General features: G+C 46.0%; 1 protein-coding gene across 5 annotated transcripts in view; it reads right to left on the bottom strand.

Annotated features, from left to right (window-relative positions):
* chordc1 (cysteine and histidine rich domain containing 1) overlaps nt 1-22274 on the bottom strand; it is a 34752-nt gene extending 12478 nt beyond the window's left edge. The window contains exons 1-6 of one of the 5 annotated variants that reach the window (XM_033022446.1): nt 22193-22267; nt 22107-22146; nt 21953-22035; nt 14944-14993; nt 9135-9191; nt 3863-4005 (exon numbers count right to left, since the gene is read on the bottom strand). In XM_033022446.1, coding sequence (XP_032878337.1) covers nt 3863-4005; nt 9135-9191; nt 14944-14993; nt 21953-22016 — 314 coding nt within the window. In that variant the 5' untranslated portion in view covers nt 22017-22035; nt 22107-22146; nt 22193-22267. Of the gene's footprint in view, nt 1-3862; nt 4006-9134; nt 9192-14943; nt 14994-21952; nt 22053-22106 lie in introns of all 5 variants that reach the window. The other 4 variants (XM_033022441.1, XM_033022443.1, XM_033022445.1 and 1 more) reach the window with 4 other exon arrangements.
* Nucleotides 22275-23243: the final 969 nt, after the last annotated feature.

Raw genomic sequence — 23243 nt, 5'->3', positions numbered from 1 at the left:
TTTTAGTAAAATCTCAAAAAACGTTTAAAGGTCTTGCAATAAGATAGAAGAGTTGACATAATCAGATAGCAACATACGAGTGTGATCTAACAGCTGTTACGGAGACATGTAGGGAGTGAATAGTACTGGGTGCTCCAGATTACAAGTTATATGTGGTTCCAAAATAATTGACCAAAATGGAAAGACATGTGGGAATAGACTGTGGGCCCCTAAAATAGACAATAGACAATAGGTGCAGGAGTAGGCCATTCGGCCCTTCGAGTCAGCACCACCATTCAATGTGATCATGGCTGATCATCCTCAATCAGTACCCCATTCCTGCCTTCTCCCCATATCCCGACTCTGCTATCTTTAAGAGCCGCTGACTACCCATATCCCCTATCTTTAAAAATGTGAATCCTTGATAGGGCAGAGCAACAATGAGGAAATATCTAGGGCATGGGTGAACAGAACCGCAATTGTCACTGGAAAATTAAATCTATGCATTGACTAGATAATCCAACTGGCCAACAGTATCATAGATCAATTTGTGGGGTGCATCTTCAAACAGAATGATGAGGAATTAATCAGGGACAAGTCATTTTAGATTTAGCTGTGAGTAATGAGAAAGGATTAAGAGAGCATGTGATGAAAGATCCCCCATGAGGTAGTAAATAGGAACATGACAACTAAGGCAAGTGTTTGAACAAGGGCAGTGAATTAGTAGCAGGAAGCAAAGAAATGGCAGATATTTTAGTCAATCTCTTTGCATCCATCTTCACCGTGGAAGACACTGCAAATATCACTGAGATAACAAATGGTCTAATTTCAAATAATGAAGAGGAATCTGTAATGATCCCAATCACAAGGCTACAGAATCTCACAGGACTCAAAGATAGACAAATCACCAGGACCCAATGGCCTGCATCAAAAGTTTTTAAAGGAAATGGCTGCAGAGATATAGGTTTAATTTTTTCAAATCTCGGTTAATTCTCAGAGGGTACCAGAAGATTAAAAACAGCTAATGTGTCTCCCATGTCAAAATAGGTAGTCAGAAGGTGGGGAACTATAGGCCAATTAGTTTAACAGCAATTACAGGTGAAATATTAGAATCAATAATCAAAGTGGAAATAACCAATCATTTAGCAGAAATGAATAAGATCAAACCTTGAGGAGACCTCGGACACCTCCTCCTACTTACCCTTGGACCATGACCCCACTGACGAGCACCAGGCCACCATTTCTAGCACCATCACCGACTTCATCAATTCCCACGCCCTGCCCGACCAAGCTTCCAACCTCATCGTTCCCCAGCCCCGCACGGCCCGTTTTTACCTTCTCCCCAAAATCCACAAACCCGGTTCTCCCGGCAGACCCATTGTCTCTGCGTGTTCGTGCCCCACCGAACTCATCTCCACATACCTTGGCTCCATCCTATCCCCCTTGGTCAAATCCCTCCCCACCTATGTTCTAGACACCTCAGACACTCTCCGCCGCCTCCACGCATTCCACTCTCTGGGCCCTCACCCCCTCATCTTCACCATGGATGTCCGGTCACTTTACACCTCCATCCCCCACCAGGATGGCCTCGGAGCCCTCCGGTTCTTCCTCGACCAGAGGAGCAACCTATACCCAGCCACTGACACTCTCCTCCGCTTAGCGGAGTTGGTCCTCACCCTCAACAACTTTACATTTGACTCCTCCCATTTCCTCCAAACACAAGGCGTAGCTATGGGCACACGCATGGGCCCCAGCTACGCCTGCCTCTTTGTCGGGTACATTGAACAATCCTTGTTCGAGGCGTACCAGGGCCCCATCCCCGACCTCTACCTCCGTTACATTGACGACTGCTTTGGGGCCACCTCCTGCACCTACACACAACTGACTGACTTCATCCACTTCACCACCAACTTCCATCCGGCACTCCAATACACCTGGACGATTTCCGACACTTCCCTACCATTCCTTGACCTCACCATCTCCATCGCAGGGGACAGACTCCTGACCGACATACATTACAAACCCACTGACTCACATGGCTATCTGGACTACACGTCTTCCCACCCTGCCCCCTGTAAAGACTCCATCCCCTACTCCCAATTCCTCCGCCTACGCCGCATCTGTTCCCAGGATGAGACATTCCATACCAGGGCATCGGAAATGTCCTCGTTCTTCAGGGAACGGGGATTCCCCTCCGCCACCATAGATGAGGCTCACACCAGGGTCTCATCCATACCCCGTAACACTGCTCTCTCTCCCCATCCCCGCACTCGCAACAAGGGCAGAGTCCCTCTGGTCCTCACCTTTCACCCCACCAGCCGGCAAATACAACACATAATCCTCCGCCATTTCCGCCACCTCCAACGTGACCCCACCACTCGCTACATCTTCCCATCTCCCCCCATGTCTGCCTTCCGCAAAGACCGCTCCCTCCGCAACTCCCTCGTCAATTCTTCCCTTCCCTCCCGCACCACCCCCTCCCCGGGCACTTTCCGTTGCAACCGCAAGAAATGCAACACCTGTCCCTTCACCTCCCCCCTCGACTCCATTCAAGGACCCAAGCAGTCGTTCCAGGTGCGACAAAGGTTCACCTGTATCTCCTCCAACCTCATCTACTGCATCCGCTGCTCTAGATGTCAGCTGATTTACATCGGGGAGACCAAGCGTAGGTTGGGCGATCGTTTCGCCGAACACCTCCGCTCAGTCCGCAATAACTTACCTGAACTCCCGGTGGCTCAGCACTTCAACTCCCCCTCCCATTCCCAATCCGACCTCTCTGTCCTGGGTCTCCTCCATTGCCAGAGTGAGCAACAGCGGAAATTGGAGGAACAGCACCTCATATTCCGTCTGGGGACCTTGCGTCCGTATGGCATTAACATTGAATTCTCCCAATTTTGCTAGCCCTTGCTGTCTCCTCCCCTTCCTTAACCCTCTAGCTGTCTCCTCCCACCCTCCCAACAGCCCGCCCTCGGGCTCCTCCTCCCCCTCCCCTTTTCCTTCTTTCTCCCCCCCATCAGTCTGAAGAAGGGTTTCGGCCCGAAACGTCGCCTATTTCCTTCGCTCCATAGATGCTGCTGCACCCGCTGAGTTTCCCCAGCAATTTTGTGTACCTAAGATCAAACCTTGTGTGGTTTTATGGAAAGTTTTGGCAAATTTGCTCAACTTTTTTGAGAGTGTGACAGAGAGAGTTTGGGGAAGATCATGTTGCTCTAACAGGGGATCAGAGGGTATGGAGAGAAGGCAGGTACGGGATACTGAGTTGGATGATCAGCCATGATCATATTGAATGGCGGTGCACGCTCGAAGGGCCAAATGGCCTACTCCTGCACCTAATTTCTATGTTTCTAATCAAACTAATGAGGTGTCAATCTACACAGAACAGGGCAGCAGACAGCAGGGCAGTAGTTATCACTACTGGTTTAGATGATAGCAAGCACTAGCAATCCAGACGCTTGTGGATCTGAATGGATACATTTTAGAATCTGGGACAATTTGTCCCAATATTTATTCAGATCTTTTTGTTATATTTTTGGTCAATTTGAGATATCAGGAACATACAGGAATTCCGTACCATTTCTCATGCATTCTTTAATTGTGAAAAGGTGCACTATACACACTGCCTCATTCTTTTAAAAAAAAAGCTAATTTTAGTTCATGTGAAGCATAGTCTTGAACCATTTAAGATGACATACATGGAGAGAAAGAAAGACCAAAAAAATCAAAAAGGGGCTTAAATGACACAATCTGAAGAGAGAGCAAATATGTTCAATTTTAAAATACACCAATTACATTCCAGCACAATTTGATTTACAGGTATATGTTTCCAAAATAAAGAAAACAGAAAATAAATAAAAATGCAATCCTGTTTTAAATAATCATTTACCTTGGTCTTATAATTGCTTCAACTGGTTTTCGCTTCTGGGTAGCTTTTTCATTGAATTTTGCTGTGAGTTCCGGGGAGGTCTTCACTTCAGGTTTGACTGGGTCTGGGGTCTTTACATTACTGTGCCGTCCTTCGGTGCAACCCTAAACAAATGATAAGAACTCTATATTTCAAACACAAATTATCTAGTTTCCTTCAAAACTCTTTAATTGGAAATGAGGTAAAAACATAGTGATGTTAGATCAGGTCTCACTTAATATAGCCATTCCACAGTCGCACCAATATTATAAAGTGCATAGAACAGTTTAGCACAGGAACAGGCCCTTCTGCCCATAACAATTGTGCCAAACATCATGCCAAGTTAAACTAATCCCCTCTGGCTGCATGTGCTCTGCATCCCTCCATTCCCTGCATATTCATCTGTCTATTTAAAAGCGTCTTAAACACCACTATTATTTTATCTGCTTTCACTGCGACCCCGGCAGTGTGTTCAAGCCAATCACCAAAAAAAAAACTTGCCCCGCACCTCTCCTTAAACTTTCCCCCCCTCGCTTTATAGTTAAACCTCACGCATTTGTTATTTCCACCCTAAGCATAAAGGCTAGACGGTCAGAACCCAACTAGGCCTCCCAATTTTATATACTTCTATCAAGACTCTCATCAACCTCCGCGCTCCAGAGAAAACAATTAATGTTTGTCCAATCTGTCCTTATGGCTAGTACCATCTGGTCCAGGCAGCATCTTGGACAACTACTTCTGCACCCTCTCCAGAGCCTCAACATTCTTGTTCTAATGGGGTGTCCAAAACTGCACACAATACTTCAAATGTGGCCTAACCATAGTTTTTATAAACCTGCAGCATGACTTCCTGACTAATAAAGACCCAACTGACGATGTTAACCATACCATATTCCTCTTCACCACCATTTATTTGTTTTGCTACTAGGGAGGAACTATGGGGCTTGGATCCCTCTGTGCATCAATGCTCTTAATGCTACTGCCATTAACTGCATATTTTCCCTACATTTGACATCTCAAAGTACAACACTTCACACTTGCCTAGATTAAACTTCACCTGCCATTTTTCCACACATATCTGCAACTGATCTGTATCATTTGACAGTATTCTTCACTGACCACAACATTGAGTTTTGTGCAAAGTTTTTCAGTCAAGACTGGTCTGAAGCAGGGTCACAACCCGAAACGTCACCCATTCCTTCTCTCCAGACATGTTGCCTGTCCCTGCTGAGTCACCCCAGCATTTTGTGTCTATCTTCGATTTAAACCAGCATCTGCAGTTCTTTCCTCCACATTGAGTTTTGTGCCTTCTGCAAACTTACTGACCAACCCACCAACATTTATGTCCAGTCATTCAGAGATCACAGCACTTCTTCTTCTTCTTGCGTATGGCGTGCACAGCCTAAAGTTGTAGGACAACTTGTTCTATTTGATCTTATTTGATTGTGCACGCCAGGTTGATTGAATTTGTCGAAACAGGGCGGACCACGTGAAGGTTGCAATCTCCCACCCCATCACAGCACTGATCCTTATGGAATACACTGGTCATTTACCTCCAGCCAGAATAACACCTTTCCACTACTACCCTCTGTTTTCTTTGGGTAAGCCAATTTTGAATCCAAAATACCAAGTCACCATAGATTCCACACACCTTGGAGTCAAAGCGTCACAACAAGGAAACAGGCCCTTCATCTCAACTTGTTGTTGCTGACCAAGATGCCCCGTCTATGCTAGTCCACATTTGGTCAAGCTTGGTCCATATCCCTCTAAATCTTTCCTATCCATGTACCTGTCCAAATGTCTTTTAAATATTGTTTATAGGACCTGCCTTAATTGCCTCCTCAGGCAGCTCGTTCCACATGCCCACCATCCTCTGTGAAAATATTGTTCCTCAGGTTCCCATTAAATCTTTCTCCTCTCACCTTAAATCTATGTCCTCTGGTTCTTGATTCCCTACTCTGGGTAAAAGATTGTGCATTCACCCTATCTATTCCCCTCATGATTTTATACACCCCCATAAGATCATCCCTCATTCTCCTGCACGCCAGCGAATAAAGTCTGCCTCCAGCTTAGCAGCACCTGTTCTGTAGCAGTGACCAAAACTGAACACAATACTCCAAATGCAGCCTCAATGTGTTTTACAAATGTAACACAACAGGGTTGTTTTTTTTGGCCTCCAGTCACCTATCGATGTCCTCCAGATATGCTGCCTGACCTGCTGAATTACTCCAGCACTTTGTGTCTTTTTGTAAACCAGCACCTGCAGTTCCTTGTCTACACTTGATTCCAGTTGCCTGTGTTATCGCATGCTTCCTTTTTCTTGATAAGAGCCTCAATTTCTCACGTCTTCCTTACGCTCACCTGCCTTGCCTTTCATTCTAACAGGAACATGCATGCCCTGAACTCTCCTCGTCACACTTTTAAAAGCATTACAGTTTCCAGATGTCCCTTTGCCTGCAAACAATCTACACCAATCAACTTTAGCAATTTCATGTTTGACACCATTAAAGTTGTCCTTGTCCCAATTCAGTATTTTAACTTGTCGGCACGCCCTGTATTTAGCTATGTTAAATCTAATAAAACTGGTGGCTGGTCTCAAAAGACTCAACCACTGACACTTATGTCACTTGCCCTTCCCAATTTCTTAATAGATCAAGCTTTGCCTTCTCCCTTGCAGGACCTTCTACACCTTTGACAAAATCCATCCCATCTATCTTCCATCTAAGCCATTGTCGATCTTCCCCTTTCTATTATATATTTTTTGTTTATTATTGTCGTTACAGTGAGTGAAAAGCTTTTGCTTGAGCTCTCTAGTCAAAGAAGACTATACATAGATACAATCAAGCCATCCATAGACACAAAGGGCATTACATTTAGTGCAAGATATAACACTGAAGGTCTCCAATGAGGGAGATGGGAATTCAGGATCACATTTTAGCTGATGAAAGAACCTTTCAATTGCCCAATAACAGCTGGGAAAATGACGCCCCTGAATCTGGAAGTATGCGTTTTCAAACTTCTGTACCCTTTGCCTGATGGGAGGGAAGAAGAGGGAGTGACCCAGTGTGAGACTGGTCCTTGATCACGCTGGCAGCCTTGCCGAGGCAGTGTGAAGTGTAGTTGGTGTCAATGGAAAGGAGGTTGGTTACGGCAATGATCTGGGCTGCGTCCACAACTCTCAGCAATTTCCTACAGTCTCGGATGGAGCTGATCCTAAACCCGACTCTGATGCATCCTGATAAGATGCTTTCTACTGCACTTCTGTCGAAATTGGTGAGGATTACTGGGGACCTACCAAACTTCCTAAGCCTTCCAAGGAAGTAGAGGAGTTGGTATGCCTTTTTGCCATAGCTTCCATGTGGCTCGTTCAGGCCAAATTGCTAGGAACTTGAAGCTTTCGACCATCTCTACTTCAGCATCATCAATAAAAACTGGGGTGCGTGTACGGTCACTTTCTGAAGTCAAATTCACCTGTATAGCCTCACTGGATGAACCATCAGTAACATCTCCTCAAACTACATCCGTGACGTTCTCCATAATCAATAAAGCAACACGCCCTCCTCTTTTACTCCCGCTTCTATCTTGTTTGTAGCATCTGTACCCAGGAACATTAAGCTACCTGTATCGTCCCTCTAAAGCGAAGTTTCGTCGTCAGCTACAACATACCATCACATGTACCTATCCATGGCCAGAGTTCATCTGCCTTACCTGTCAGGCCTCTCACATTATAATAATGCAATTCAATCCAACAGTCCATGCCCCCTGTTGTATTCCAGCCTTTCATCATTTTCCATACTGACTTCCCGCTGCTCACCTGGATTGGATCACGCCATCCTGCCAATCTAGTTTAAATCTTCTTAATCAGCCAAGCAAGAGGAACCTTATCAAATACTACACTAAAGTTCATGTAGATCACATTCACTATCCTACCCTCAATCACCTTGTTACCAGCTTTTATTTTCTTTTTGACCAAAATAGCAACTTCTCCCAGCATCCATTACCCTGCCGGTCCCTTCTCCTTACCGCAACAAACCAGACCCGTACTCTGCTCACCTGGTCTTTAAAACAACTCATATGTCAGATGTGGAATCACCCAATAATAACGTCCCAATTCATTCTCACTAGATCCAGTCTAATAATGTAATCTGCACTACCCAACCCGCCCCACAAGGTCCTGACGTGTCATTATCCATAATTACTTTCCATGTAATCTGAATATCTGTTATGTAAACAAAACAGGCAACATAAACCTCAAGATGTGAAACAATTAAATTCCACGTATTACATTCATTACATCTTTTTTTTTTTAAAGGGTCAGGAAAAACTGCAGAAATTCAGCAAATAAAATTAGCTATTAGAAACATTGGCATTAGCCTCTATTAGAAACATTGCTAGCTATTAGAAACATTGGCATTATCCCCAAAACTAATGATTATAAATGTGTGTAACATCAATTTTTACAAAGTGGCAGGTGATTAATATTCTAATCGATTCATCACTGGGGAAAAACCCTTTGGATGTTAAGTGCTTATGATCAATCTTAGAGGCAACTTGATCAATTATCAATCTTAGAAGCGAGCTTCAGTTCATGGTTTACTTCTCTATTCCAGCAGATGGAGTGAAGAGAATTCTAGAATTCCCTTAGAAATTCAAATAGTATAAAAAAATGTCAAACTCTCAATATCATTTCACCAAGTGATGTTTGATGTAGGATCATGTAAAATATCTGTTGTAAACTAGAGATAATAGTCGAATTTCTCTACATCACCGATACCACAACTTTAACCTAGGATTCACTCATCTCTATTATCTCATAACGTTTGCTTTCCTTATGTGAGAATTCAAAAATATAGCCAATTAGTTACACTAAATCATTATGCAAAACTGCATTTAAACTTGACAAATTTCTGCAGGCCATCACAAAGCAGTTTTCTGTAAGTTGAAGTGTTTATTATGTCCCCACAGCTGATCTTGACAAGAGGTATAAAATATATTCAGTAAAAGTCAACCTTTTAAATAAAATACTATTGGTGATTAATTTTGTACCTAATTTATTCAATGTTTATTAATTCTACTGAAGCACTGACAAAAATCTTGGATCATATTTCTTGTTCAAACTAACATCCCTTGCATTAAGATCATTTTAAATTAAGGATATGCTTTCCTGCACAAATATATTATCAACATTCTACTTCTAAATCTATCACAATTAGGAAACACACTTCAAATTAAAAAGAATGATAATCTCTCTTACCCCAATACTCAGAAATTCTGAAAAATCCGAGGTTCGTCGCTCGCAACAAGACCACCCCTGTCAAGCAAAAAAATATTCCTGTAAATTATAATAATAATAATATCTTTTATTGTCATTGCACATCAGTGCAACGAGATTTAGTATGCAGCTTCCAACCGATGTAAAAAATAAATAAATAAATAAATAAACTGTACGACGTGACCATCTGAGGGAGACAGTCCAGGGGGGAACGTGGGGCACTCAGCAGGGCCGGTTCAGAGCCGCTATAGTTCTGGGAATAAAGCTGTTTCTGAGTCTGGAGGTTCGGGCGTAGAAGGCCTTGTAACGTCTGCCGGAGGGAAGTAGTTCGAACAGTCCGTTACAAGGGAGTGAGGAGTCTTTATGGATGCTGACGGCCTTCCTGAGTCACCGTGTGTGGTAGATGCTCTCCAACAGAGTAGGGAGCTGGTAGCTGTGTCTCAATAATCCTCTGCGCTCTGTGGACGACGCGCTGAAGAGCTCTCCTCTCCGCCTCCGTGCAGCTGAGATACCACACAGAGATGCCATACGTTAATATGCTCTCTGTGGTGCAGCGGTAGAAGGTTGTCAGCAGCTGTTGGGGCAGACCAGTCTTTTTTAATGTCCTCAGGAAGAACAGTCGTTGCTGTGCCTTCTTGACCAGCGCAGCAGTGTTGGTGGACCATGTGAGGTCCTCTGAAATGTGAGTGCCCAGAAACTTAAAGCTGGACACTCTCTCCACACTTTCCCCGTAAATGGAGATTGGGGCGTATTCTCCATTATGGGACCTCCTGAAGTCAATAATCAGCTCCTTGGTCCTGGAGGTGTTTAGTGACAAGTTGTTACGTGCGCACCAGTCTGCCAGGTTCTGCACCTCCGCTCTATATGTTTCATCACTGTTGGTGATCAGCCCAATCACTGTTGTGTCGTCTGCAAACTTGACGATGGTGTTGGTGTCGAATGCAGGAACACAGTCATGAGTGAAGAGGGAGTAGAGCATGGGGCTTAGTACACAGCCCTGTGCTCAAGGTGATACTGGAGGACAGGTGCGGGCCCAGTCTCACTGCCTGCGGTCGCTCCGTCAGAAAGTTCAGGATCCAATCGCATATCGGCGAGCTGAGGCCTAGCTGGTGGAGTTTGGTGGTGAGCTTGGTGGGGATGACCGTATTGAATGCAGAGCTATAGTCAATGAAGAGCATCCTCACGTACGTGCCCTGTCTGTCCAGGTGAGTCAGGACAGTGTGAAGAGCCAGTGAGATGACATCCTCTGTCGATCTATTTGCCCTGTATGCAAATTGATGAGAGTCCAGTGAGGCAGGAATGCTGGATTTGATGTGGGAGAGGACCAGCCTTTCGAAGCACTTCATTGGGATTGGAGTTAGGGCAACTGGTCGGTAGTCATTCAGGTTGGTGACTTTAGACTTTTTCGGCACCGGCACTATGGTGGCTGTTTTCTGGCACTTGGGGACCGTTGCCAGAGATAGACAGATTAAAGATTCTCGTGAATACCTCCGCCAGCTGTACAGCACAGTCCTTTAGTACCCTTCCCTGGACTCCATCCGGGCCTGCAGCCTTGCGTGGATTGATCCTACGCAGAGCGCACTGTACCTCCTGAGTGCTCAGTGTTAAGGCCTGTCCCTCCGACATGGCCGGGGTTATTCCACTCCCGGTTGCCAGTTTCGAAGCGGGCAAAGAAGGTGTTTAGTTCGTTGGCCAGTGTGATATCACCGTGGGGGCAGGCGGGGCTGCTCTTGTAGTCAGTGATGTCCCTGACACCCTGCCACATGCTTCTGGTGTCCGCGGTATTGTAGTGGTCTTCCACCCTTTGCCTGTGGATGTCTTTGGCCTTTTTTATGCCTTTGTTCAGGTTCGACCTGGCAGCACTGTAGGCAGAAGTGTCCCTGGATTTAAAGGCATTGTTGCGTGCCCTTAGCAGATTCTGAACCTCCTTGTTCATCCATGGTTTCCGGTTTGGGAACCGGAAACCCTTATGACTACTCGACAATACTTATTTTCCTATATAGCATTGGTAATTGACACAATTCTGTCATGAGGTGAAGTTTTTTTTAAAAATCTGAATGGTTGTAAAATTAATATACTGCATTTCGTTCTTTTTGCTGGATGGAAGAGCAGATGCAAAACCTTACACAACTTTCCATAATGAGGCTTTGAAGTGGCTATCTATCAAAATTTACATTTTACTTTCAACATCTTAATTTCCTGAGGTTTCGTTTTTTTCTCCGTAATGCTTCTCATCAAAATTCCCCGTGACATTTTTTGCATAATACACACTCCACTTTAAAGAATAGTCATATTTAAATATGAAAAATACTACAGAATGTCTGATGGAAAAAATTATGGCTTAAAAATGACAATTTGATTTGCTAGACTTTGATGTATATCTGTCAAATGTAATTGCCCACATGAGAGAAAAGCTTTTCCAATAGGAAGAAGCAGTTTACTAAATCACAAATACTATACAGTAAACCCTCGTTTTGACAGATCATGGGGAGGGGAAATGTCGATTGTCCACTATAACTGAGTAAGGGATTACCTAGAAATAGTGTATAATTTGTATCATATCCATCTGTATACTATTAAAACTCTGTGTGAGTGTGCGTGTGGGTGTATGTCATATTTGTGCCCTTTGATTCGTTACTCCGCCAAAACCACACGCAAAAAACGCCGAGATTTTTACCAGTTCGCTAGCCATTTCACTTTTACATTAGCTCATCCACTCCTCATTAAATGTAGTCATTTTTCAGTACACATTTTTAATAAAATCCTCCCCCCCCCCCCACTCACTCATTTTTTCGCCTCCTGCTGGCCAGCGAACATAACGGCTGCTGCCGCCCGGCTCTCCTCCAAAAACGCTGACATTTTCCCCATTTCACTAGCGATTTTACTTCCTCCACTTCCTTCCCCCCTCCCACCCCCCCGGCTCTGTCACGCTGGCCGAAGCCAAAGATCACCTGCTCCCCCCGCTGCTTTTCACCGTCCTCGCTGGCTTGCACTGTTCAAAAATCCCGCGCGTCAACGGCCTGTCAGCCCGCAGGCACAGCATCTCGATGTCGTACGCAGCGTCGTACCCAGCGCCTAGCGCGTGGCGTTGCGCGATGAAGTCAGGCCGCCCCCTCCCCTTACAACCGCACGTTGCGGGAACAGACCCAACTTGGTCTAGTATCTATTAAAACTCTGTGTGTGTGTGTGGTTTTGCATGTGAAACGTATATCCTCGAAAACCAGACGCAAAAGTGCAGAGATTTTTACCATTTCGGTTGGGATTTAACTTATGAGTTCAGAAATCCACTCCATGGTCAATTATTTCCCCAGATTTTGAATAAAATTGATCACAAAACTCAATTTTTAAAATCTAAACGGCATCTGCTGACGTCACAATGCCCACATGCCGACCAATCGAGGCCCATCTTCTTCCAGGCGCTGCCCCCCCGCCGCTGTGGATTAAAGGCGCAGAGAGATCGAGAAAGTTCTGCAGAACAAAGATTCTACGGCTGCATTCCGCTGTAGCTTCTTTGTTCTCCAGATCCCAGCACAAGTAAGCTCGCGCCAAGCCTCCCGCAGCAGGACTCCCATGCCCGCCCGCTCATTCATTCCAACCCCCCGCCCGCTCACTCACTCCAACCCCGCCCGCCCACTCACTCCAACCCCCTGCCCGCTCATTCACTCCAACTCCCCGCCCCCCCATTCTCAAAATGCTCTGCAGATTGGGAGGTCACAGCCAGTCACCGGCTTGAACATGGCGGCGGCAGTTTTTGTCGCGCGGGGCATTACTCCCTCTGGGAAACCTGAAATTCCTCCGTTGATCGCAGGGACACGGGGAATCGTCATGCGAGAGCTGCCGAGGCTCTCAACTCTGCCCGAGATTGGCCTCATCAGAACTGCCCGCTCACCGAGTTCAGGTCCGCCATCTCCCTCTCTCTCCCCCATCTTCTCCCCATCCTCCTTCCCTCTCGCCCCTCCCTCCCTCCCGCTGCAAACCCAACGTGCTGCCAGTCGCGCCCCTCGCAAGTCCTTTGATAATAACCTTGCGACCCCCTCCTCGTTCTCCCCCTCCTCTCTCCCCTCCTCTCTCTCTCTCCCCCACCTGTCTCTCTCTCTCCCCCACCTCTTTCTCTCCCTCATCTCTTTCTCTCCCCCACCTCTCCCTCTCTCTCCCCCCCTCCCTGTCCCCCCCACCCTCCCTGATCCCCCCCCCCCTGGCCCCCCCCCCCCCACCACTCCCTGTCAGGGCTCGAAATTAGCGGCTGCCCGGGTGCCATTCACCACCCAAAGTGCCGCCGGGCAACCTAAACGGCGACTCAATTTGCCCGGCTTGGCACGCAGATACTGATTTATACCGAAGATAGACACAAAAAAACTGGAGTAACTCAGCGGGTCAGGCAGCATCTCTGGAGAAATGGAACGTGACGTTTCGTGTCGGCGGCGGCAGTATTGCGGGGCAAAGATACCAGGTGCGGGTGACAAAGGGTCAGAGCAAATGACGGGCCCCGCACAGCGGCATCAGCGGCCGCAATAGCGGCTCCATCACCTCCTCCTCCCGCACCCCGCCTGTCCTGATAGCGGCCGCTGCCTGCAAATCCGCTAACGGCGCTTTCAAAACAAACTCTCTCGCACGCCGAGACCGGGAGGAGGGAGGGAGGGAGAGGCCTCGGCGTGCGGGAGGGTTCGTTTTGAAAGCGCCGTTAGCGAATTTGCAAGCAGCGGCCGCTATCAGGGAGGAGGAGATGGAGCCACTGCCGCTGTCGCGGCCGCTGCTGCCGCTGTGCGGGGCCCGTCATTCGCTCCGACCCCTTCTGAAGCAGCTGCACCAAAGAACCTATAGCTATAGGATCTTTGAGCTGCACCGCTCGGCCCCGCGGCTTGCTGTTGGCTGGCGGAGGAGGGGAGGCGGTGGCGAGGATATACCAACGGCCAAGGCAGCGGGGCGATGTTGTCCGAGGAGCGCTGACCTTCCTTCCTCCCCACCTCGCCCCCCCCCACCTCTCTCTCTCTCTCTCGTACGCCCCCCCTCCACCCTCCCCCCCCCTTATCTTGGGACCCCTCCTCTCCATCCCGCACTGATCCCCATTCCCGCCTCTATTCAGTCCTCACTGACATCCCCTGTGCTCCCCTCCCCATCTACCTGAGGAGGAAAGGAACCTTCACCAACGGCTAGCTCCCATTCCTAGGTGACAACAGTTAGGTGATGTGGAAAACAGGGTTCAAATAAATACGCTTATTACGAATTGCTATCCTTATTTTGTATGGTTTGGTATTGTATTTAGTGATGTCTTTATTCGTAATGCTGCAGAGGACCAAAAATTAGAGCTGGTGCTCTGCCTAGAATGACTGCCATCCTGTGGCCATTGGAGTGACTTTTTACCATTGATATATCCACCTATGCTTGTCAATTCAGTTACCGTAATTACATTTAAATCTAATCTAATGCATTGATTTAATCAATTTTAGTATTCCTGTGCAATAGTACTTAATAGTGCTGACAACTCTGAAGCCAAGCCTTGAATAGCACCCAGTTCTTATTGGTAAACCTAATTGCCTTCTGAGGTTTTGTCAATGTGCACTTCTAAGCAGTTCCAGCTGTTAACCTGGAGCCTTCCGAAATACATAAATGTTTGAATTAGAATTTACATAAATGTACTGCCTGGTGAAAAGTGAACGTTTTATCCAAATTTGAGGTATTATCATGCACATCTTGCACACCTGAAGATCTTTTAAAGGCAACTGCAACACTTGTTCATCTAATAAGCTTCTTGAACATTTGTTAGATTAGAATCTAAAGAAGCACTACTTACCTTCAATGCATCATGAAACACGGGTACGCCAGGGTGGTATGTGCAAGCATCTTTAAAAAAAAATCAAAAAGTCAAGAGTTTTGTTGTCATATGTTCCAGATAGAACATTGGAATTCTTACTTGTATATACACACACATACTCACATATATACATACACACACGTGTGTGTGTGTGTGTGTGTGTGTGTGTGTGTGTGAGTATATACATATACACACTGAACTTTTTTCTTTATATGTACACATACATATGTGAATATATACACACGCACCCATAAAAAAACAAAACAATAATAGTGCAATACTAGTCTATGTAGTTCAGAATTTATTTGGAGGTTTTAGTGTTTAATAGCCTAATGGCTACAGGGAAGAAGCTGCTCCTGAACGTTACAGTTTTCAGGGTCCTGTAACTGCTTCCCGATGGCAAGGGTGAAATGAGTATGTGGCCAGGGGTGTTATCTATTGATCTGTTTAATGAAATTCACATTGTTTTTCAAAGCAGCATTGTTTTAAGAGACCTCAGAATGGAACTGGAGTCCATAAATTGTATTTTTGATTGCATCATAATGTGAGCGCGCTGAGCCCTTGAAATGGCAGTTGCACATCATTGCCTCTTCAAACACTGGATTACATTCATTTCACAACTTGAATCAATATGGTAGCAAGACAAAATGTAACAATAAAATGCAAGGTAAATGGGCAGGCAACCAAATTTAGAAATAAATAGGAATCTTTTAAACAGGAGGAAGATTTAAGTTTCGCACTGCCACTTGAGGGCACAAAGTTCTAATCGAGAACCACAGTGATTTAAAAAAACTGAGAATTAGAGAAAGGCTTGACAACTGTCCAGCTGTTGAATCGGCAGACTGCAGAGAGAAGAGGAATCAGAATATTGAGGAGTCTGGAAACAAGGAAACATATTTAAACTACATTATTGGTGGATCAAGAGACAGAACTCGAAGCACTGAAGTAATAGGTAGAGTTACTGAACTAGCAGAGTGTTAAGTCACAATGCCAACAGAGCCTTAGACTATTGATCCAGAAGCATAAATCCTAATACCAGCATGCAGGTGCAGAGGTTAAATTACAATAATGTACAAATCTGAAATTAAGATATTGCATTAGCAAATGTAAAACCACCAGATTGTAGCGGCAGATTTTCATATCTTTCAGGTAATTAGCACCCTAGTCGCTATTTGGATGAGGATGGGTGTCTTCTAAACGCATGCAAGCTCACTCACAGAGACCTTCAGAGCTTCTTCTCAGATATGGCTTCAAAACAGTCTTTTGATGAATAAGTGCTTTATTGTTGATAGAAAAGAGTAAGACTCTTCCAAGTCTCTTCCAACTCGTTACCACAATCTTCTTCGAACTCCAGCTTATTACTTTAGACATTAGAAAACTCCTAGTGTCTCCGTAACACTGACATGATCCGCATGAGCCCCATCGGCTCTCCAAACTAATCTAAAAACTAAACTTCTGTGTAAGCATCTAAGCTCCAAAGGCACCCAAAAACACGTCATAAATCCCACCCACAATATAATGGGCAGTCTAAAATTTAAAGGCACATGCCATCCTCAATGATATGCAAAACAGACCAAATGGCCACTACACAGATATCTAAAAAGAACCCATCTGGTCCATTAATGACTTTCCATGTAGTAAATATACCAGTACACTAAAAGCAAAAAAATAGTACACGTTAAAAATCCAAAACAAAAGCTCTCAAATTTCTCAGCAGAACAGGCAGACTTAAGCATATGCGGCAATAGGCTGTGGGCTGAGGAGCGTTTTTGTTCAAGTTTGTGACCCAACTCACGGAACTACCTGAATTTTTAACATCTATATAACTAAAAGTCTCATCTTGACCACTTCCTGTCTGCGCTATATATTGATTTTAGAAAACAACGCTACCATATATCGCTATGATTTTTGGCCATCTTACACAGTCCTCCTCCGCTGAGGCAGCCCCGAGGATTTTTCCAATCGATGAAAAATAAAAAAGTTATGAGTGTTTAAAAAATCTTGATAAGCTGATTGGTCCTCTCACCCATCAATCATCACAATGAGGGTAACGCCCCTTCCGGGGTGGGGGGTGGGGGCTATAAAACCCCGGATGCCTGGACGAGAGTCAGTCACTCACTCAGGAAGATCGCGGGGGAGAGTCCACAACTGTGTTTTTAAGCTGTGAATCAACTGAACTGTGAACAATGTACTTGCAATAAATGATTTGTTCGCCCTTAATGACAATGTAATGAGTTGTTTGGCAATTTGGTGGCCTGCCCTCTGCTTGAAATGGAATTTCAAGGAATAGCCATGAGTGAACTGCCAGCCCACCAGCCCTGAGTGACTGATCTGCCAGCCCACCAGCCCTGAGTAACTGAGCTGCCAACCCACCAGCCCTGACTGAGCTGCCAGCCCACCAACCCTGAATGACTGAGCTGCAAGCCCACCAGCCCTGATTGACTGAGCTGCCAGCCCACCAGCCCTGATTGACTTAGCTGCCACCTCACCAGGCCTGAGTGACTGAGCTGCCAGCCCATCAGGCCTGAGTGACTGAGCTGCCAGCCCACCAGGCCTGAGTGACTGAGCTGCCAGCCCACCAGGCCTGAGTGACTGAGCTGCCAGCCCACCAGGCCAGAGTGACTGAGCTGCCAGCCCACCAGGCCTGTGACTGTGCTGCCAGCCCAAGAATCCATTAGGCCCACAATGTCCATACTAGCCCTCTGGAAACCAGTCCCTTTGGCCCACAACACCCATACTAATGCTCCAGAAAGCCCCCCCCCCCCCTCTCCTCTCCACTGGCCACCAATATTGGAATTGGTGGGGAAGTGGAATATTGCACTGGGGGACCAGCCCTCTCGTGTGAACATGGAACCCAACGGGTCCCACGTAGTCTAGTATTGTGTAAAAATATTATATAAATCATACTTGAAATTCATCAAGAACAAAACCTGCAGGTGGGTGGTGAGAGCGGTCGGTCGGGCCGGGCCTCCGGTGGGTGGTGACAGTTGGGCCAGGCCGGGCCTCCGGTGGGTGCTGCGAGTGGTCGGACGGCCGGTGGGTGCTGCGAGTGGTTGGTCACGTTGTCGGTAGGCCGGTGTTGAGCGAGCATGCGGGTGGTCTGACAGAGCCAAGGCTATGGGGGTGCTGAAGGCGGCCCGGACGGCGTGCAGGGCCGCCTTCAGTATCCCCATAACGCCCCACCATCATCACCACAATGATCCAGAAGGTCATGCTGGCCGAGGTGGCCGGGCTGCGGGGCATACGGAGCCTGCATCCGATCCCAAAGCGGCTCCAGCTCCAGCCGTGGGCAGCTCTGCAAGGGGGGTTAGGGTTAGGGTTAGGCATATTCCTGTCAGTGGAAGATGCCTTAGCCTTCCCCCAGCCTGGCACTGCCCCAGTCCCACTATGGCCGTGACCCCCACTCTGCACACTGGCGGTCATTGGGGTTCAGTAAACGGAAGAAACCCACAGGAACTGCCGTCACCCATTAATTAGGTTGGTTCAGGAGCCGGACCTCTGCAGCAGTCTCATTCAAAAAACACACTCACAATTATATTCATATTATAATAATATATGGTTTAAATAGACTGCAACACGGTATAGGCTCCCCATGGTGTAATATATGCATTGGACACTAGATGGCGCTTACTTTTTTCAATCTCATTTTCTAATTAGTTCAATTAATTAATGTGCAACTTGGCACTGACGAGTTATGACCTTCTCAGTTATATTTTATCTAAATCTGTGCAAAATTTCATGTAGTTCCGAAACATGTGTCACGAACGTTGATTTCTAGACACATTTTTGATGCTCGACCCACAGCCTACAAGAGAAACAGCTAACATTTTAGGTCGGTGACTTTGAAGAGAACTAAGAAAATTTACAGAGGAGGTTTTAAGTTTCAGAAAATGGGGTAAAACAAATGATATGTCACCGACAAGACAAGGATCAAGAGAGGTTGAATGACAAACATGTGGAGGTGCGATAAGCCAAGGGAGGCAGCTTGTTAACTGCTGATATTCCTTCCAGAGGAAATGTAAATAAGAGATGACAAAAGATAAGCAGGTGAGGTAGAAACTGACATATATTGGAACTGCACAGCATACACTGACAGAAGAAAAAGACTGCAGATGCTTGAAATATGTAATAGAAATAATGCTGGAAATACACATCAATCCAATATCTATGGGAAGAGAAATTGTTAAAATTTCAGATGAAGTACCGTAATTAAAAAGACTGATTATTAAATTAATTGAATTTAAATGTTAACTTCCACAACGTGCAAAGTTAGAAGATGAGATTCTGTGCCTTGAGGTTAAATTGCCTTTTGCACAGATCCAATATAGTTTAAAAGGGCAGCGATGGCAAGGTGGGAATGAGATGAAGAATTAGAGTGACAAGCAACTAGAAGCTCAGTCATCCTTGCAAATTTCTCAGAGGTATTCTGCATTGCAATCACCTTATCCATCTTGATTTTGCCAAAGCAGAAGTGACTGCATCATGAGCACCAAATGCTGTAAAGTCAGACATACAGCACAAAACACGTCAACATACGTTTACCATGAGCATTGGTGTTAATTATACAGTTATCTTTATATTGTGTAGGAAGGAACTGCAGATGTTGGTTTAAGCCGACGATAGACACAAAATGCAGTAGTAACTCAACGGGACATGCAGCATCACTGGAGAGAAGGAACGAATGACTTTTCGGAGCAAGACCCTTCTTCAGGATGATGGTCCGATGGTTCAGTCTGAAGAAGGGTCTTGACCCGAAACGTCACCCATTCCTTCTCTCCAGTGATGCTGCCTGGCCCACTGAGTTACTCCAGCATTTTGTGTCTGTCACCTTTATATTAGTCTACTTTAATTTTTGCCATTTTCACTGTGATGTTACCAGCAGGTACATCTTCCTTTTTCTTGCATTTAGGGAATATTCCTTCTGCAACACTTTTTCATTCCTTCATCACCAACAACACCCATTACTCATTCACAACATTTACCCATGCCCTTTACCCTTCCTATTATTCAAGTAAACAAATGTTCCCTCCAGAAAAGGAAGCACATCATAGAAATGCAGCACTGAAACAGGCCCTTCAGCGCACATGCTCATGAATCTAACCATCTAATCCAATCTGCCAGCATTTGGTCCATTGCTTTCTATGCTCTGCAAATTTAAATGGTCATCTAGATATTTCTTAAATGGTAGGCAGCTACTTGCTTTCCCCAAATCAGGTCGTGCATTCCAGATTTCAACCTGGGTGATGACATCCTTCCTCAATATCACTCTTAACATCTTACCCCTTCTCTGTGCCCACTAGTTAGATACCTCTGCTATGGGGAAGCTTTTAAACAATTGACACCCCTCAATTTTGTCCATCTTCGTCAACCCTGTCCCGTCAGCTCCCCTGTCCCGAGGGGCTCTGCTCCTCGAAAAGAAAGCCCAGTCTGCCCTCGGAACCAAAACTGCCCATCCTAGGATGGTGAATCTCCTCTGTACCTTCTCCAGAACATCAGATCCTTCCTATAGTGTGGTGATTAAGACTATACACTGTATTCCATGTTTCACAAAGCTGCACCATAACCTTCCCATGTTATAGTCTATGCCCCGATTAATGAAGGCAAATATTCCAACTTCCTCACCTCTTGGTCTATGTTTACCACTTCAGGAATCCTTGGACTTGCACAGACATTCTGTTGCTCAATACTTCTCTATTCATTCTGTACGTCCTACCCTTTTTAGTCTCACAAAATAAGTCACTTCACATTTTAAATTTGGGATTCAATTCTACGTCATTGCTCTGCCCATTTTACCAAGTGATCAATATCATCCTGTAGCCTACAACTAGACTCCTCACTATCAGCAAAATACCTGTTTTTTTTTTTTTAAATATCACTACAAATTTACTATCATACTTTCTACATTCATATTCAAATTGTTAATACACATAATAGACAGTGAGAATCCCTGCAACAAATCCTGCAGTAGACAACTGGGCATAGGTTTCCAATCTCACATACAAACCTCCACCACCACCCTCTGCCTACTAATAAATACCAGCATTTTTGTGTAATATTTCCTTAGCTCCATAGATGCTGCTGCACCCGCTGAGTTTTCCCAGCATTTTTGTATAACCACATCAGTCTGATGAAGGGTTTCGGCCCGAAACGTTGCCTATTTCCTTCGCTCCATAGATGCTGCTGCACCCGCTGAGTGTCTCCAGCATTTTTGTGTAACCTCAAGGCATGTCAATTTTGGATCCAAATTGGTAACTTGCCTTTGATCACATAGGTTGTAACTTTATACACCAGGGTCCCATGTGGGACCTTGTCAAACATCTTGCTGAAATCCATGATGACTTCATCAACCATACAACTAATATCAGTACATGTTATTGCATGCAATAGAATTTTTTTGAAAGACATTTCCCTACAACAGAATTCACCTGCATCCCTTCCAATTTATAGTACACTGATTTTGCTACTTACAATGTAGTCTCCTCCAAGATAGAAAAAAAATCAAATCAAATTTGATGATCACTTTGGAGAACACCTCCAGATTCCAATTGCCTGTCACCTTAGCTCAACGTCTCGTGGAATCTATAGGAAGTGCTGCCTCACCTAATATCGAAGACCCACATCACCATGGCCACAGTCTCATCTCCCTATCATCGGGAAGGTGGTACATAACAGTAGCCCGAGGACCATTACCTCCATCATCAGACTCTTGAGCTTCCCAGCATAACCCTAATGAAGCGCAGAATTGTTAGCTATTGACTTTCTTTAACGTTACAATAACCATTATGGTCATGAAACATAGCACAGCAAGCAATCTACCATGTTATTGTATATTTATATACCATGGTTGTGTTGATGTGCCTGAAAAAACTATAATAATTAATAATTTCATTGTGTTAGAGACCGGCGCCGAAAGCTCCGTGTCCCGGGGAGGAAGTGGCCGGGCGCCGGTCGGTCGGTCGGTCGGGCCACCTCCGCTCCGCCCGCTTACCTTCGCTGTTCTTGTCGGGGTCGAAACGCTGCCCGCAGCTCTTGTTGTAGCACAAGGCGGACATGGCCACTGCCGCCGATCCGGGCCGGGCAGCCGGTAACTCCAGGCCGGGCCGGGCAGCCGGTAACTCCAGGCCGGGCCGGGCAGCCGGTAACTCCAGGCCGGGCCGGGCAGCCGGTGTAGCCGGTAACTCCAGGCCGGGCCGGGCAGCCGGTGTAGCCGGTAACTCCAGGCCGGGCCGGGCCGCACTCGGGAAGGTTCGGGAAGCTCCGCGCTGCTTCCGCGATCCTTCGCGAACATTCGACCCGTCCCCTCGCGTCGCGCCGACGTCAGCGCGCGGGCGGGCGGGGTGGCGGGAGAGCCCGGCGTGTTCTAGAACCCTGGCCCGGGAGACGCGGCCGGCGGCGTCTTCTCTATTCGTGCTGGCATTGGTACCGTGGGTCAACGTTGTAACTAACTCTGTTCATTTGTCTTGCTGCGGGGTTTAGAGGTTTAAATAAAACCGAGAAGGCCGTAGGAGGTGTTAAATAGAAGTTCCATCCACATCACATTATCCCTGCGCGTTTTAATGAAGTATCATCAGCACACTCTGTGTTGAGTCATCTGCTGTCTTAGGCGAATGGTCGTTGTTAATGGGCTAGGCTTTGAGGAGGAAGTATGTAGTGTCCTTTGCGTTGCTGCGGATCTATAGGTGTCATACCACAATTATTCAACAACAAAGCACTGTTTAAAAAAGAATACAATCAATGAAACTATTCAAACATGAATTTTATCGTCGCATTCATTAATACATTTGGTTTCAATTCATTATTCGTGATATGTATTACTTCCTTCACATCGCAGTGCACTTTCTATAAACCATTTAGCTCAACCTGCGCTTTATTCGGCAATTAAGTAAACTTCAGGAGGTCACATAATGGAGAATACGCCCCAATCTCCATCTACGGGGACAGTGTGGAGGGAGTGTCCAGCTTTAAGTTTCTGGACACTCACATTTCAGAGGACTTTACATGGTCCACCAACACCGCTGTGCTGGTCAAGAAGGCACAGCAACGACTGTTCTTCCTGAGGACATTAAAAAAGACTGGTCTGCCCCAACAGCTGCTGACAACCTTCTACCGCTGCACCACAGAGAGCATATTGACGTATGGCATCTCTGTGTGGTATCTCAGCTGCACGGAGGCGGAGAGGAGAGCTCTTCAGCGCGTCGTCTACAGAGCGCAGAAGTTTATTGGGACACAGCTACCAGCCTTGGAGGGCATCTACCACACACGGTGCCTCAGGAAGGCCG

The sequence above is a fragment of the Amblyraja radiata genome, chromosome 6, assembly GCF_010909765.2.
Source record: "Amblyraja radiata isolate CabotCenter1 chromosome 6, sAmbRad1.1.pri, whole genome shotgun sequence".
Lineage (NCBI taxonomy): Eukaryota > Metazoa > Chordata > Chondrichthyes > Rajiformes > Rajidae > Amblyraja > Amblyraja radiata.
This window is presented reverse-complemented; position numbering and strand designations above follow the sequence as displayed.